At 45.6% G+C, this 18,025-nt stretch overlaps 1 protein-coding gene across 1 annotated transcript; it reads right to left on the reverse strand.

Annotated features, from left to right (window-relative positions):
• Positions 1-1,771: 1,771 nt before the first annotated feature.
• Positions 1,772-17,951, reverse strand: LOC146075820 (uncharacterized). Its single transcript, XM_083185455.1, has 2 exons — positions 17,801-17,951; positions 1,772-5,668 (listed from the first exon to the last, which is right to left on the reverse strand). Exon 2 carries the CDS (start codon positions 5,664-5,666, stop codon positions 3,579-3,581), a length of 2,088 nt encoding a protein of 695 aa, XP_083041581.1. The 5' UTR covers positions 5,667-5,668; positions 17,801-17,951; the 3' UTR covers positions 1,772-3,578.
• Between the last annotated feature and the right edge of the window lie 74 nt (positions 17,952-18,025).

Below are 18,025 nucleotides of genomic sequence, written 5' to 3' on the forward strand. Positions count from 1 at the left end.
ATAAGGTGTCGTGTCCCAGGACTGCTTCATAAGGGTTATGGAGTCATTAATTTATTTTCCACATAAGTAGTCATGAACATTAACATTATAGGGGAATTATCTTTCTCTATATCAGCCAGATGGATCAAGCTTAATAAAGGGGTAAAATGGAGGGTGATAAACAGCCAGCCAATCAGCTTCTACCTTTGTTACAGGCTGGGTAGGAAAAATGACAGGTCGGAGCTGATTGGCTGGTTGTTTATCACTCTTCACTATTATAGAGAGAATAATGGACGATCCTCCCAGGAGACAAAATCAGACATTATAGAAGTGATTGCGAGGTGTGCGCAATGTGATCCCGCTACAATGTGCTACTATATGTTGTATTCCTGATTCAGCAGTGGCTCGCTAAGCAGTGTATTTTTGCTGCCTAGAAAGCATGTAAACCAGGGCTGGGCAACACCGGCCCTCCAGATGTTGATGAACTACACATCCCAGCATGCCTTGCATCAGTTTCAGCATGGCCACATAGCAGAACTAATGCAAAGCATCCTGGGATGTGTAGTTCACATCCCAGGTGGAGGGAACCTTCTGTCTGTGTCACCCTGCAGGGGGAGGGGCAGGCTCATAGCTCCCTTCTGTCTGTGTCACCCTGTAGGGGGAGGGGTAGTATCATAGCTCCCTTCTGTCTGTGTCACTGTGTCACCCTGCATTGGGAGGGGCAGGCTCATAGCTCCCCTCTGTCTGTGTAGCCCTGCAGGGGGAGGGGCAGGCTCATAGCTCTCTTCTGTCTGTTTCACTGTGTCACCCTGCAGTGGGAGGGACAGGCTCATAGCTCCCTTCTGTCACTGTCACCCTGCAGTGGGAGGGGCAGGCTCTTAGCTCCCTTCTGTCTGTGTCACCCTGCATGGGGAGGGGCAGGCTCATGGCTCTCTTGTCTGTGTCACTGTGTCACCCTGCAGTGGGAGGGACAGGCTCATAACTCCCTTCTGTCACTGTCACCCTGCAGTGGGAGGGGCAGGCTCTTAGCTCCCTTCTGTCTGTGTCACCCTGCATGGGGAGGGGCAGGCTCATGGCTCTCTTGTCTGTGTCACTGTGTCACCCTGCAGTGGGAGGGACAGGCTCATAGCTCCCTTCTGTCACTGTCACCCTGCAGTGGGAGGGGCAGGCTCTTAGCTCCCTTCTGTCTGTGTCACCCTGCATGGGGAGGGGCAGGCTCATGGCTCTCTTGTCTGTGTCACTGTGTCACCCTGCAGTGGGAGGGACAGGCTCATAACTCCCTTCTGTCACTGTCACCCTGCAGGGGGAGGGGCAGGCTCATGGCTCTCTTGTCTGTGTCACTGTCTCACCCTGCAGGGGGATGAGCAGGCTCATAGCTCCCTTCTGTCTGTGGTACCCTGCAGGGGGAGGGGCAGGCTCATGGCTCCCTTCTCTCTGTGTCACCCTACAGGGGGAGGGGTTGGCTCATAGCTCCCTTCTGTCTGTGTCACCCTGCAGGGGGAGGGGTAGGATCATAGCTCCCTTCTGTCTGTGTCACTGTGTCACCCTCCAGGGGGTGGGGCAGGCTCATAGCTCCCTTCTGCCACTGTCACCCTGCAGGGGGAGGGGCAGGCTCATCGCTCCCTTCTGTCTGTGTCACCATGTCACCATTACGGAGCTTAAGGACAGGCTCACCTGTCATTTCTGCATTCCCAGATTTCAGATTGTGAAATTGCCACCCCACCCCACCCCTCTCTTTCCTGTGTGTTCCCAGGCCCCACGTCCTCTGCATGGGCCAAATAACAAACGTAACTCATAATAAAATAGTTAGCTTTATTTCCTTAGCAAAAGTATTCATATGATATGTACAAACAGGAGCGGAGAGAAAGCTAAGTTTATTAGCAAGGAAACACCAACAGCATCACAGAACAGGCTACAGCAGCCAAGACACTGGATGGGGGGGAGCGTGGGGTCACGGGGACATGCAACTAGTTAGTCCAGGAGAAGAGGGTGAACTCAGGCAGGAACTGCAGGGGCATCGTAGCCCAAGTACATAAACTGTTTTATATTGTTTTTTCTTCTTTATTTTCTGTGGTGTGGGGGAAATGGGACTACAAATATTGTGCTCACAACTGATGGAGGTACATTACCTCACAAGTCCTATAGTATAATGTATATTTAACCCTAAGCTTAAAAACTAAGCTTTTTACGTGCAATGGTTGTTGCCTGGTGACACTGGGGGCAGCCATTTTGTGGGAAGAACTAGTGATGGGCTATGGACTGTTGATGATTTTTAATCATTAAGGGTCTATGACCATTGGTGACTCTTTTACCATCAATGGGGGAGAACCAGATTATATCCAACCATCGATGATACAGAGCTACCAATTTTTATTGTCCAAGGTGTCAGGACACAGAGCCTAGCTCCGGCCTTGACACACATGATGTCCCGCCCCTGAACTCTTATTGGCTCATAACTCAGTAAACACCAAACTACGGGTGACTGTCATTGGTTGAAGCCAGTGATTCATACTGGACCTTTACAGCTGGTTTCACACCATTGAGGTTAACCATCAATGGTACCATCAATACTAACGATCAATGGTAATACCCCTGATAGCCATCCCCAGGCAGAACCAATATTCAGTAACCTGTAGCAACTTATTGAACAGGAACTGGTGACATCATTAAGGCATGATGTGCCTGAAGCCTGAGGGATGTCAGTAGCCATGTGTAGGGTGTGGCCATGTGTAGGGTGTGGCTATGGCACTTTTGGAACTTTGTGCCACATTTGTTCATTCCACTGCTGAAGTGGGATTGTCCGCACCAATTTCAGGGATTACCAACACTTCTATGGTGGTTTGGTGGTATGGCCACGGGACTTTTGAGCACTTTCTCTGCTAGATCCGGATGTGTCTTACAAAATGGCTGCCTCTACTATCTCTAGGTGACAAACTTTGACCGCTTAACATCTGATGCCTCTGTAAACCATGTTATGGGTTAAATTTACAGTATTTTGCAATCTTGGATATTTCAGTGAACACCAAGAACATGCAGCCTACAGTATTTAGTGCAATTGTTCATTTTTGCAGAGTATGGAGTATGGTACCCCAAATAGGTGTTATTCCGGCTAGGGATAGACCAGGCTTGATATGAGGTTGGGGGTGTTGAGATTATCCAATGCAGTGTACATCTTCTTCCCCGATCCTAAAGTTTAGTTGAACAGTTCTCCAGTTTTCATGACGATCTCTAATATAATCACTGTTTTCTATACTAATGATTTGAGCATTATACAATTAAACTAGTTTGTAGGGTCATCTTCGGGCAAGGGACTACACCAAGGTAATAATGGGCCGTAAAGATGATACTGTGAATTCAGTAATTACACTGACACTAGTAGGCACTCAAATGTAGAGCTTGCTATATATTTAAATACTCAATGTGGGTTGAGTTCACTTTTAGATGGAAAGGATGGCATATAACTGAGCTGGGATCAGTTGAGGCAAATGAGGTGCTTGTCCGTTAGATATTTCAGTTGAGTTGTGTTGGAACTGGACTGGATTCTCTTACTGGATTAAGTTGTTAAATTGTTTTTGACTGGGATTAGGACTGGGATTGTATCACTGGAAGACCTCAGGGTGGGTCAACAGGAGATTTCCAATATAGTTCTCCATCTCCTCCTGCTTATCATGGTCTTCATCGTAGTAATTGTCCGTTTGGGGGAAAGGGGGTTTATAGTAATATCGTGGAGGGCTCTTAAAAGCTATAGGTCTGATATAGTTGTTGAAAGGCGCTGGACGTGCACGGTATCTTCTTGGGAGGGGCTCCAGGACTTTATTCCAGTTTGTACGTGGCACTTTATTCCAGGTGGGTTCTTGATTCCAGTTTGTATCTGGTAGGTTATTCCAGTTTGGTTCAGAAACCTTATTCCAGGTTTGATCTGACTTCTTGTCCCAGCTTGGTTCTGACACTTTATTCCAGGTTGGTTGTGACACTTTCAGCCAGCTTGGTTGCGACACTTTGTTCCAGCTTGACTGTGATGCTTTATTCCAGCTTGGGTCTAATGCTTTATTCGAGCTTGACTGTGACACTTTATTCCAGCTTGGTTCTGATACTTTATTCCAGCTTGACTGTGACACTTTATTCCAGCTTGGTTCTGACACATCATTCCAGCTTGGTTCTATTACATCATTCCAGCTTGGTTCTGACACTTTATTCCATCTTGGTTGTGACACTTTATTCCAGCTTGTTTGTGATGCTTTATTCCAGCTTGGTTGTGACAATTTATTCCAGTTTGACTGTGATACTTTATTCCAATTTGGTTCTGATGCCTTATTCCAGTTGGAGCCTGAAACTTTGTTCCAGTTGGTCCCTGACGCTTTGTTCCAGTTGGGCCCTAACATTTTATTCCAGGTTGCCGCTGACATTTTGTTTTTATTCCAGGTTGGTGGTGACACTTTTTTCCAGTTTGACTCTGGTACATTATTCCAGTTAGGCTGTTGCTCAAGTCTCCTTCTGGGATAGTAGGCAGATTTAGGATAATCTAACCATGACTGTGGTGGCGTCCTGGTTCTTTCTTTTCTTAATATGAAATCATCTCTTGCCTTCTTCTTCTTCATCCTTCTCCTCTTCCTCTTTTCCACATCATTAATTATATCTACCACATCATCAGCAGGAAGATGTAGGCGGTTGGATAGCTCAATCAGTTTATCAATAGTTTGCGGATCTACCTCATCTATATCATCATCCGCTGATCTCTTATCCGGGTTGTTTCCCTCTTCTTCATCCTCAAAAAGAGGCCGTTGACCAACTGAAAAGTCTTCTCCTGTGTAGTCTTGCCCGTTCCCCTTATCTTCTTCCTCCTCTTCATTTTCCTCTTCATTTTCCCCTTCACTTAATAAGTACTGAAGAAGAAGATCTTGAGCTACATTGGCAAGTTTTTCCCCATCTTCTTCTTTTTCTTCTTCTTCCTCTTCATCCCACCTTCGGGGTGTATTTGTTACAGGATTAAGTGGGCTTCTCTTCTCGTCTTCTGTTTGTTCCCCAAAACCAAGCAGTTCTCTTAGCTCTTGCAGATCGTCACTTTCTGGGCTGATATCTTGAGGGGCATCCTGCTCTCTTTTAGGAGGAGGTTCAAATTCCTCCAGTTCTTGAAGCAATGATTTCACGTTGTCCATGTCTCTACTCTCATCATCCTTCTTTTCCTCTCTCAGTTCTTCCTCTTTGTCAGAGCTTTGTGTTCTGCTTCTCACTCTCTTTATCAATCCCTCATCATCATCATCATCATCATCGTCATCTTTATTGTCCACCTGCTCTTTAAATGGTTCTTGACCTTCGGTAGCGGTTGTTTGTACTAGAGTGGATGGAGACTCTCCTTCCTCTGTGTTCAGTGCCTGTAGAAGTACAGCAGCTAGGGCCTTGGGGCTAATATCTTTAAAGAGCTCATCCCCATCATCAGTGCTGGATGGAGACTGGACCTCAGGGGCAGCTCTTTCTTGGATGACATCACTCTTATCATGCTGGCTCCGTGAAAGTGGTGGATCTTCTTGATGTCCCTCAGCTTGAGGGGAGTGTACAGGAGGATCGTTGTGTGATGTCCGATGGATAGTCTGGTGTCTCTGTTCCTCGGTCACAGGAATAGCATGGAAAAATGGAGGGTGCACTAGGGTGAGGGTCAAGATGAGAAGGAAGGGGGGAGCGGGGAACATTTCTGTGGGAACAGAGGAAAAAACGGGGAGGGGAAGGGGACAAAATAAAGTGTAGAAAGGAATGAATGGTGGGAAAGGGGAGACAAAGTAATAAATACATAAATGCAAAAATGGTTGATTATTAAATAAGGATTTATTTTGTTTAAATAGAAGCAAAATAATAGGATAGGGAGCAAGCAGTGATTATGAAAATGGAGGGCAGAAGAAGAAGAAGAGAAAGAGAAAAAAGACAAAGTGTTTATTGGCTTCTGAAGTTATTACAGAGAATAACATAATTTATTTATTTTTTTTGCTTACTGTTGAACACATCCTCTGCCAGGAAATGAGAAGCATCTCTGAAGCACGGGGAGGGGGGTGAGTGGTGGGGGGTTTAGTGTGAAGATGGAGGAAGACCGATTGTGTCTGCGTGGGAGGGAGGGGGTGGTGAGTGAGTGAGAGAGAGAGAGGGGGAGTCCCATTGTGGAAATCCTTTAGGTCTTTCCCAAACCCCCCTTTATAGAATCATGCAGGTATCTCCTCCTCCCCTCCCCATCCAGGATTCTGCAGATCTCACCCCCTCCCTTCAAGAATACTGCAGGTCTCTACAAATTGACTCCTTCATCTCTGTTTAGAACTAGGTCTCTATTCAGTCTTGCTGGTCCTTCTAAACCCATCTCATCCCATGTAAGCCTGTACGTCTGTCTCCTTCTCCCTGCCACCATCCTGCAAATCTATCCCCGGCTCCCTTCCTCCCCGCTGCTACAGTGTTTGCAAGTGGATAATGTTCGCCTTCACAGAATGCAGAGATATTAACCTCTCCTAAGAACTGCAGAGCGTTGTTCTGTTATAACCGCTCCTCAACAGATAAACATTACAATACATGACTCTATTGTCTATTTCGGTATCTGCAGCAGTTTCTGTTTCCGCTAATGATCGCTCTCAGATCCCTGCTTCTGGGTAATTGGCACCGCTCTAATGTGTCCGGTTGTCTCTCCCACGTCTTCGCCGCACACTGCGGAGCTTAGGGAATGATTGGACTCTTGCCACTTGGCCCGTTCGCCCTGCTAATATGATAAACGAAGTCTACCCTTCGTCTTGCCATTCCGAAGGCCTCGTACAAATCTCTCTCCTAGGCTGCTGCACGAGACGGTTTCCTTACGTTGACAATCACGCCGCACCTATTCTCCTCCACTGCTCTCCCCCTATCGTTTTGGGGGAAACCCTGCTTGAGATGCATCATGTGAGCTTTTTATATTGCCAGTCAGGGAGCAGCCGCAAGCCGCTTTCTCTGGATCAATGTCACGTACTGAGCACCGGCTGACAATCAGGGATTCCCTGGAAGAATCTCTCGCCCCCTCCCTTCCTTTCATTGCTCCTCACTCATCTACCCTTTCCTATGAGTGAACAGAGTCTATAGACACGTACATGGACAGGCCTAGCATTCCTGCTTATACATATGTGCACATGGGAATTCTTCTTCCTAAGAAGATGTTATATCTGGAAAGATGCTGTTTCTATAGGAACCCCGGATGAATTTGTCACCTTTCATTCCTTTCCCTCCCCCATCTTCAGTGTACACAGGGATTCTGCATTAAGCACTGCAGAGTTATCGGTATGTGTGTGGGAGGTTGCTCCCCCCCCCCCCAGCCCCCTCCTCGCCCACCTCATCTAGGGAAGCAGGATTCCCCTACTACTTCCAGTGGGGATGCCCTGGTGCATTCGCTATTTATAAGGGGGGAAGGGAGCTATGTAAAGAACTTTAAAGATTTGCTAAGTAGCTATATCACTTGCCATCAAATGATTTCTCCACTGCTCGCAAAGAAAAGTCAGCCGTGGACTGACTTTTCCAGTGTACGCTTCCCAAAGAAATTGGGGCCGGCATTGTCATCAGCCGCATCAGCCCCATGCCTACTTCCTGCCTGCCCATCCCGGAGCGAACACCTCAGCGAGTGTGAAATTTTGCTTCGGTGGGTTCGGGGGTGCGCAATGAAAAGTAGACTGGAGCCATTGTAAACTCAATCGCAAGAACATCAAGGTGAAGGGTTGGTCTATGGCTACATAGACTGGACAGGGCAGTACACATGCAGGCGCCATGTTTTTGTAGGTACGAGCTCCCAACTGGTGGTATACACGGACCAAAAATTGCCAGCATTATTGCAACCACTCCCCATTAATACCTCCAAATAGTCACTTCCTGTCCTTCATTTTGCCAGATGCACCTTGATGCATGTGCAATGGGATTGTGGCACGGTGCGCAGTTTGCTGATAAGTGCTCACTTGCAGGAAAATTTGCCAAGCGCAAAACTCTGAATCAGGCCCTGTAACTGCAGTATCTCCGTGTTCTCCATCTCCTGCTCCGTATCTACAGTATCTGTGCTCTCCATCGCCTGCTCAGTATCTACAGTATAGCTGTGTTCTCCATCTCCTGCTCCGTATCTACAGTATAGCTGTGTTCTCCATCTCCTGCTCCGTATCTACAGTACCTGTGCTCTCCATCTCCTGCTCAGTATCTACAGTATCTCTGTGTTCTCCATCTCCTGCTGCATATCTACAGTATCGCTGTGTTCTCTATCTCATGCTCTATATCTACAGTATATCTGTGTTCTCCATCCCCTGCTCAGTATCTACAGTATCTCTGTATTCTCCATCTCCTGCTCCGTATCTACAGTATTTCTGTGTTCTCCATCTCCTGCTCCGTATCTACAGTATCTCTGTGTTCTCCATCTCTTACTCTGTATCTACGGTATCTCTGTGTTCTCCATTTTGTGCTTCATATCTACAGTATCTCCGTGTTCTCCATCTCCTGCTCCTTATCTACAGTATTTCCGTGTTCTCCATCTCCTGCTCAGTATCTCCGTGTTCTCCATCTCCTGCTCCATATCTACAGTATCTCTGCGTTCTCCATCTTGTGCTCCATATCTACAGTATCTCTGTGTTCTCCATCTCCTGCTCTATATCTAAAGTATCTCTGTGTTCTCCATTTTGTGCTCCATATCTACAGTATCTCTGTGATCTCCATCTCCTGCTCTGTATCTACAGTATCTCTGTGTTCTCCATCTCCTGCTCTGTAACTACAGTATCTCTGTGTTCTTCATCTCCTGCTCCATATCTACAGTATCTCGGTGTTCTCCATCTCCTGCTCCATATCGACAGTATCTTAGTGTTCTCCATCTCCTGCTCTATATCTACAGTATCTCTGTGTTCTCCATCACCTGCTCTATATCTACAGTATCTCTGTGTTCTCCATCTCCTTCTCTATATCTACAGTATCTCTGTGTTCTCCATCTCCTGCTCCGTATCTACAGTATCTTTGTGTGCTCCATCTCCTGCTCCGTATCTACAGTATCTCTGTGTTCTCCATCTCCTGCTCCATATCTACAGTATCTCTGTGTTCTCCATCTCCTGCTCCGTATCTACAGTATATCCGTGTTCTCCATCTCCTGCTCCGTATCTACAGTATCTGTGTTCTCCATCTCCTGCTCTGTATCTGCAGTATCTCTGTGTTCTCCATCTCCTGCTCCGTATCTACAGTATCTCTGTGTTCTCCATCTTCTGCTCCATATCTACAGTATCTCTGTGTTCTCCATCTTCTGCTCCATATCTACAGTATCTCCGTGTTCTCCATCTCCTAATCCGTATCTACAGTATCTCTATGTTCTCCATCTCCTTCTCCATATATACAGTATCTGTGTTCTCCATCTCCTGCTCAGTATCTACAGTATCTCATTGTTCTCCATCTCCTGCTCCATGTCTACAGTATATCTTTATCCAGCTCTATATCTACATTATCTCCCTGTTCTCCATCTCCTGCTCCGTATCTACGGTATCTGTGTGTTCTCCATCTCCTGCTCCGTATCTACAGTATCTCTGTGTTCTCAGTCTCCTGCTCTGTATCTACAGTATCTCTGTGTTCTCCATCTCCTGCCCCATGTCTACAGTATCTCCGTGTTCTCCATCTCTTGCTCTATATCTACAGTATCTCCGTGTTCTCCATCTCCTGCTCCGTATCTACAGTATCTCTATGTTCTCGTTCTCCTGCTCCATATACAGTATCTGTGTTCTCCATCTCCTGCTCAGTATCTACAGTATCTCCGTGTTCTCCATCTCCTGCTCCATATCTACAGTATCTCTGTATCCAGCTCTATATCTACATTATCTCCCTGTTCTCCATCTCCTGCTCCGTATCTACAGTATCTCTGTGTTCTCCATCTCCTGCTCCGTATCTACAGTATCTCCATGTTCTCCATCTCCTGATCTGTATCTACAGAATCTCTTTGTTCTCCATCTCCTGCTCTGTTTCTACAGTATCTCCGTGTTCTCCATCTCCTGCTCCGTATCTACAGTATCTGTGTTCTCCATCTCCTGCTCCGTATCTGCAGTATCTCTGTGTTCTCCATCTCCTGCTCTGTTTCTACAGTATCTCCGTGTTCTCCATCTCCTGCTCAGTAGCTACAGTATCTCCGTGTTCTCCATCTCCTGCTCCGTATCTACAGTATCTGTGTTCTCCATCTCCTGCTCCGTATCTGCAGTATCTCTGTGTGCTCCATCTCCTGCTCTATATCTACAGTATCTCTGTGTTCTCCATCTCCTGTTCTATATATACAGTATCTCTGTGTTCTCCATCTCCTGCTCTATATCTACAGTATCTCTTTGTTCTCCATCTCCTGCTCTATATCTACAGTATCTCTGTTTTCTCCATCTCCTGCTCCGTATCTACAGTATATCTGTGTTCTCCATCTCCTGCTCCGTATCTACAGTATCTGTGTTCTCCATCTCCTGCTCTGTATCTGCAGTATCTCTGTGTTCTCCATCTCTTGCTCCATATCTACAGTATCTCTGTGTTCTCCATCTCCTGCTCAGTATCTACAGTATATCCGTGTTCTCCATCTCCTGCTCTATATCTACAGTATCTCTTTGTTCTCCATCTCCTGCTCCGTATCTACAGTATCTCTGTGTTCTCCATCTCCTGCTCTGTTTCTACAGTATCTATGTGTTCTCCATCTCCTGCTCTGTTTCTACAGTATCTCTTTGTTCTCCATCTCCTGCTCAGTATCTACAGTATCTCTGTGTTCTCCATCTCCTGCTCTGTATCTACAGTATCTCTGTGTTCTCCATCTCCTGCTCTGTTTCTACAGTATCTCTTTGTTCTCCATCTCCTGCTCTGTTTCTACATTATCTCCCTGTTCTCCATCTCCTGCTCAGTATCTACAGTATCTCTGTGTTCTCCATCTCCTGCTCCGAATCTACAGTATCTCTGTGTTCTCCATCTCCTGTTCTGTATCTACAGTATCTCAGTGTTCTCCATCTCCTGCTCTGTTTCTACAGTATCTCTTTGTTCTCCATCTCCTGCTCAGTATCTACAGTATCTCTGTGTTCTCCATCTCCTGCTCTGTTTCTACAGTATCTCTGTGTTCTCCATCTCCTGCTCTATATCTACAGTATCTCTGTGTTCTCCATCTCCTGCTCCGTATCTACAGTATCTCTGTGTTCTCCATCTCCTGCTCCGTATCTACAGTATCTCTGTGTTCTCCATCTCCTGCTCTGTATCTATAGTATCTCTGTGTTCTCCATCTCCTGCTCCGTATCTACAGTATCTCTGTGTTCTCCATCTCCTGCTCTGTTTCTACAGTATCTCTGTGTTCTCCATCTCCTGCTCTATATCTACAGTATCTCTGTGTTCTCCATCTCCTGCTCCGTATCTACAGTATCTCTGTGTTCTCCATCTCCTGCTCCGTATCTACAGTATCTCTGTGTTCTCCATCTCCTGCTCCGTATCTACAGTATCTCTGTGTTCTCCATCTCCTGCTCCGAATCTACAGTATCTCTGTGTTCTCCATCTCCTGCTCCGAATCTACAGTATCTCTGTGTTCTCCATCTCCTGCTCCGTATCTACAGTATCTCTGTGTTCTCCATCTCCTGCTCTGTTTCTACAGTATCTATGTGTTCTCCATCTCCTGCTCTGTTTCTACAGTATCTCTTTGTTCTCCATCTCCTGCTCAGTATCTACAGTATCTCTGTGTTCTCCATCTCCTGCTCTGTATCTACAGTATCTCTGTGTTCTCCATCTCCTGCTCTGTTTCTACAGTATCTCTTTGTTCTCCATCTCCTGCTCTGTTTCTACATTATCTCCCTGTTCTCCATCTCCTGCTCAGTATCTACAGTATCTCTGTGTTCTCCATCTCCTGCTCCGAATCTACAGTATCTCTGTGTTCTCCATCTCCTGCTCTGTATCTACAGTATCTCTTTGTTCTCCATCTCCTGCTCCGTATCTACAGTATCTCTGTGTTCTCCATCTCCTGCTCTGTTTCTACAGTATCTCTTTGTTCTCCATCTCCTGCTCTATATCTACAGTATCTCTGTGTTCTCCATCGCCTGCTCTGTTTCTACAGTATCTCTTTGTTCTCCATCTCCTGCTCCGTATCTACAGTATCTCCGTGTTCTCCATCTCCTGCTCCATATCTACAGTATCTCTGTGTTCTCCATCTCCTGCTCTGTTTCTACATTATCTCCCTGTTCTCCATCTCCTGCTCAGTATCTACAGTATCTCTTTGTTCTCCATCTCCTGCTCTGTTTCTACAGTATCTCTGTGTTCTCCATCTCCTGCTCTGTTTCTACAGTATCTCTGTGTTCTCCATCTCCTGCTCCATATCTACAGTATCTCTGTGTTCTCCATCTCCTGCTCTATATCTACAGTATCTCTGTGTTCTTCATCTCCTGCTCTATATCTACAGTATCTCTGTGTTCTCCATCTCCTGCTCTATATCTACAGTATCTCTTTGTTCTCCATCTCCTGCTCCGTATCTACAGTATATCCGTGTTCTCCATCTCCTGCTCCATATCTACAGTATCTCTGTGTTCTCCATCTCCTGCTCTGTTTCTACATTATCTCCCTGTTCTCCATCTCCTGCTCAGTATCTACAGTATCTCTTTGTTCTCCATCTCCTGCTCTGTTTCTACAGTATCTGTGTTCTCCATCTCCTGCTCTGTTTCTACAGTATCTCTGTGTTCTCCATCTCCTGCTCCATATCTACAGTATCTCTGTGTTCTCCATCTCCTGCTCTATATCTACAGTATCTCTGTGTTCTCCATCTCCTGCTCTGTTTCTACAGTATCTCTTTGTTCTCCATCTCTTGCTCCATATCTACAGTATCTCTGTGTTCTCCATCTCCTGCTCTGTATCTACAGTATCTCTTTGTTCTCCATCTCCTGCTCCGTATCTACAGTATCTCTGTGTTCTCCATCTCGTTCTCTATGTCTGTGCTCATGCATCTCCATCATCCATCAGAGAAAATGACAAAGCAGTAATGTAGCATGGTTGGTGTAGTGGTTAGCATTACTGCCTCTCATTACCAAGATCATGCATTCAGTTCCTCATAATGTCCTATCTATGTGGAGTCCTTATGTCCTCACAGAGCTTCCTCTGGGTGCTTTGGTTTCCTCCTGTACATACTGGTAGGTACAGTGTATGTGTAGCAGTGGTATATGGGGAATATGGAGTGTAAGCACAACTGGGGCAGAGACTGATGTGAATGACTAAAACATTCTCTGTAAAAGCTCTAATTACGAGGATAACTGTCTAATTTGTACATTCACAAAGGTGGTTTTAATTTCAGAACTCCTTAGCAGCTTATTGTGTGACTTGAATGTCTCCATGCACACACACACACACACACACACACACACACACACGCACACACACACACACACGCACACATACATAATTTCACAACATGCCTTATAAGGAACATACTACCTGGATTACATCTATCGCTATGTCCTTTATTTCCTGCTCTATAATCTATTGGGTGCCGGATGACAGGGGGGATCCTGACTCACAGGGGCTATTCTCCCTTGTCCACAACCCCCACAGAGGCAAAATAGAACCTGTGGTGAGCGCAGTGAGCCTGCAAGGGGCTTCTTTGCGCACATTCCCCCCCCCCCCCCCTGGGAGCACCGGCATTCGGGATTCCGACGTTGGGATACTGACCATCGAGATCCTCCCTGTTGGAGTGCCATACCACACCCAACCCAATCACCTGTTGTTCAGGTATCCCTGTCTTCTGTCTCCTGCTCTATGATTTTCCCAGTGTTCTCTATCACCTGTTCTATGTCTGTCTCTACCGCCTGTCCCCTGCTCTGTGACTAGTTCTGTGTCCTATACTGTCTCCTGCTCTATGACTTTCCCAGTGTTCTCTATCACCTGTTCTACATCTGTCCCTACCGCCTGTCTCCTGCTCTGTGACTAGTTCTGTGTACGATACTGTCTCCTGCTCTGTGACTTTCTCAGTGTTCTCTATCACCTGTTCTACATCTGTCCCTACCGCCTGTCTCCTGCTCTGTGACTAGTTCTGTGTCCTATACTGTCTCCTGCTCTGTGACTTTCCCAGTGTTCTCTATCACCTGTTCTATGTCTGTCTCTACCACCTGTCCCCTGCTCTGTGACTAGTTCTGTGTCCTATACTGTCTCCTGCTCTATGCCTTTCCCAGTGTTCTCTATCACCTGTTCTACGTCTGTCCCTACCGCCTGTCCCCTGCTCTGTGACTAGTTCTGTGTCCTATACTGTCTCCTGCTCTATGCCTTTCCCAGTGTTCTCTATCACCTGTTCTACGTCTGTCCCTACCGCCTGTCCCCTGCTCTGTGACTAGTTCTGTGTCCTATACTGTCTCCTGCTCTATGACTTTCCTAGTGTTCTCTATCACCTGTTCTACATCTATCCCTACCGCCTGTCTCCTGCTCTGTGTCTAGTTCTGTGTCCTATACTGTCTCCTGCTCTATGCCTTTCCCAGTGTTCTCTATCACCTGTTCTACGTCTGTCCCTACCGCCTGTCCCCTGCTCTGTGACTAGTTCTGTGTCCTATACTGTCTCCTGCTCTATGACTTTCCCAGTGTTCTCTATCACCTGTTCTACATCTATCCCTACCGCCTGTCTCCTGCTCTGTGTCTAGTTCCATGTCCTATACTGTCTCCTGCTCTATGACTTTCCCAGTGTTCTCTATCACCTGTTCTACATCTATCCCTACCGCCTGTCCCCTGCTCTGTGACTAGTTCTGTGTCCTATACTGTCTCCTGCTCTATGACTTTCCCAGTGTTCTCTATCACCTGTTCTAAGTCTGTCTCTACCACCTGTCTCCTGCTCTGTGACTAGTTCTGTGTCCTATACTGTCTCCTGCTCTATGACTTTCCCAGTGTTCTCTATCACCTGTTCTACATCTATCCCTACCGCCTGTCCCCTGCTCTGTGACTAGTTCTGTGTCCTATACTGTCTTCTGCTCTATGACTTTCCCAGTGTTCTCTATCATCTGTTCTACATCTATCCCTACCGCCTGTCCCCTGCTCTGTGACTAGTTCTGTGTCCTATACTGTCTCCTGCTCTATGACTTTCCCAGTGTTCTCTATCATCTGTGCTAACACTATCCCTACCGCCTGTCCCCTGCTCTGTGACTAGTTCTGTGTCCTATACTGTCTTCTGCTCTATGACTTTCCCAGTGTTCTCTATCATCTGTTCTACATCTATCCCTACCGCCTGTCTCCTGCTCTATGACTTTCCCAGTGTTCTCTATCACCTGTTCTACGTCTGTCCCTACCGCCTGTCTCCTGCTCTGTGACTAGTTCTGTGTCCTATACTGTCTCCTGCTCTATGACTTTCCCAGTGTTCTCTATCACCTGTTCTACGTCTATCCCTACCGCCTGTCCCCTGCTCTGTGACTAGTTCTGTGTCCTATACTGTCTCCTGCTCTATGACTTTCCCAGTGTTCTCTATCACCTGTTCTACATCTGTCCCTACTGCCTGTCTCCTGCTCTGCCAGTGACTAGTTCCGTGTCCTATACTGTCTCCTGCTCTATGACTTTCCCAGTGTTCTCTATCATCTGTGCTAACTCTATCCCTACTGCCTGTCTCCTGCTCTGCCAGTGACTAGTTCCACTGTCTCCTGCTCTATGACTTTCCCAGTGTTCTCTATCATCTGTGCTAACGCTATCCCTACCGCCTGTCTCCTGCTCTGCCAGTGACTAGTTCCGTGTCCTATACTGTCTCCTGCTCTATGACTTTCCCAGTGTTCTCTATCATCTGTGCTACATCTATCCCTACCGCCTGTCTCCTGCTCTGCCAGTGACTAGTTCCGTGTCCTATACTGTCTCCTGCTCTATGACTTTCCCAGTGTTCTCTATCACCTGTTCTACGTCTATCCCTGTTGACTGTCTCCTGCTCTGCCTGTGACTGTTCTCTATCACCTGTTCTACGTCTATCCCTTCTGCCTGTCTCCTGCTCTGTTACTAGTTCCATGTCCTATACTGTCTCCTGCTCTATGACTTTCCCAGTGTTCTATATCACCTGTTCTACATCTATTGCTACTGACTGTCTCCTGCTCTGCCTGTGATTAGTTCCATGTCCTATACTGTGTCATGGTCTTTGACCATCTCAATGTCAATCACAATATAATGTTGTTACCTATTATCTGCCTTACAGAGAACAGGACACTGCTGTTTTATTGCGCTTTGTGTTCTTGACGTCTTAGAAGTCTGAGCCCGAATTCTCATTAAGTCACATCAATATCTCTATAATATTATCTGTCCACCTCATCATCTCTCCAACCCACTATCCAACTCTGTCCTTACATTTAATACCCTGTATTAATTAAACTACATTAAATTTTATTATTTCCATATAAATATATATATATCTATATATTCTCAGTTCTAACCTCCGGCACCTCACCCTGCATGAATCTGTATTATCGTGGCTCTTGTCAACAACACAATAACAACTGATGAAATGAACTAAAGCGTAACAAGGGAGTTTTCTGAAGGGAACAACAGGTGGGATACACATGATATTGTCAATGCATTCATTCCATCACTGCTAATGCCTATGTCCCAGCAGCTATAAATGTCTGTATATACCAAGAGCAGGGGAGGTGAGAGGTGATGAGATGTGTCAGTTCATGCGTCACTTCACCCCCCCTCCCTTCCCCTCATTCATTAAATGCATTAAAACCTTTCTTGTCTGATTACGGTTCCCACGTCACTTCTGTCGGAAACAAATGGCAATCTGATTTGATGCTGACAGCGGCTGAATACTAAATCAATTGCCCAGTAACAGATAGAACACACGCGCACACACACACACACACACACACACACACACACACATATATATATATATATGTATTATTTTTTTGGTGGGGGGGGGGGGGGTTTGAATTACAGAATATTCTCAAAATTCTATATAACCCAAAACAAAACCTTTTATTTATTTATTTATTTATTTAAATTATATATATATACATATATATATATATATATATATATATATATATATATATATATATATTCCTGCAACACTCTCTCACCCACAAGTCACAGAGTGATAGGATTTGTAATGTGAAACTCATTATTTATTAATTCTGGGGATGTTACGGAGAGCTGTAGCAGGGACCAGACCATATACCATACAGTGCACTGCTTGTCTACACCATGGAGCTAATTGTATATAGGATATGCATTTCATCATGCAGCAGTTGTCCGACAGCCACACACCCAATCATACGGCAGAAAAGTTAATAACAAACGTCTACAGGGCATCTGCTTTTGCATTACATAGTGATCATATGAAGGGATGGGATACAGGGGTATTTCTGACTCAATCTCTCTCTCTCTCTCTCTCTCTCTCTGTGTTAAGATCGCAAGCTCTTCAGGACAGCCGTTTCAACTGTGATGAAAAGGTGCAATGATACAGTACATATATACAGTGCAACACATCCCATGGCGAACATGTGACATACACACATGTAGACACATCCCGACACGCACTTCAAACAACATGCAACAAGCATAAAATTTATATACAGTATATATATATATATATATATATATATATGTATATATATGTATATATATATATATATATATATATATATATATATATATATGCATGCATGTATATAAATAACTGGTAGTAAATATATACATACATTTTATATGTATGTGTGTGTATAGTAGTAACTACATTATATATATATATATATATATATATATATATAATATATAGATAGATATAGATATATAGATATACATACATACATACACACAAACCTTATTGCACAAGGTAAACAATGTAATAAAGACACGTATGCATGGGTATAAAGGCATGTCTCACTTGTTCTCAGTAGTCTGAGTGCGCTCTGTCCCTGTCTCTCTGCCTCCAGTCCGCAGAGCGTCTCCTCCTCAGAGCCGTTTCAGCACCAAGGACAGAGGCGGCCGCTTTAAATACCCGAAGCCCCGTGTCACGTGGTCACAGAGCCCAGACTCCCTCTCCTAGCCCCGCCCGACCCTGCCTGACGTCAATGTTCATTCATAAGATTCCTCTGCCCTGCCTGGAGCT

Source organism: Crinia signifera, chromosome 4 (genome assembly GCF_055691185.1).
Source record: "Crinia signifera chromosome 4, ASM5569118v1, whole genome shotgun sequence".
Classification (NCBI taxonomy): Eukaryota; Metazoa; Chordata; class Amphibia; order Anura; family Myobatrachidae; genus Crinia; species Crinia signifera.

Coding starts and splice junctions, on each gene's coding strand:
- LOC146075820 (XM_083185455.1), bottom strand. CDS start 5,666: ATGTTCCCCGCTCCCCCCTTCCTTCTCATCTTGACCCTCACCCTAGTG.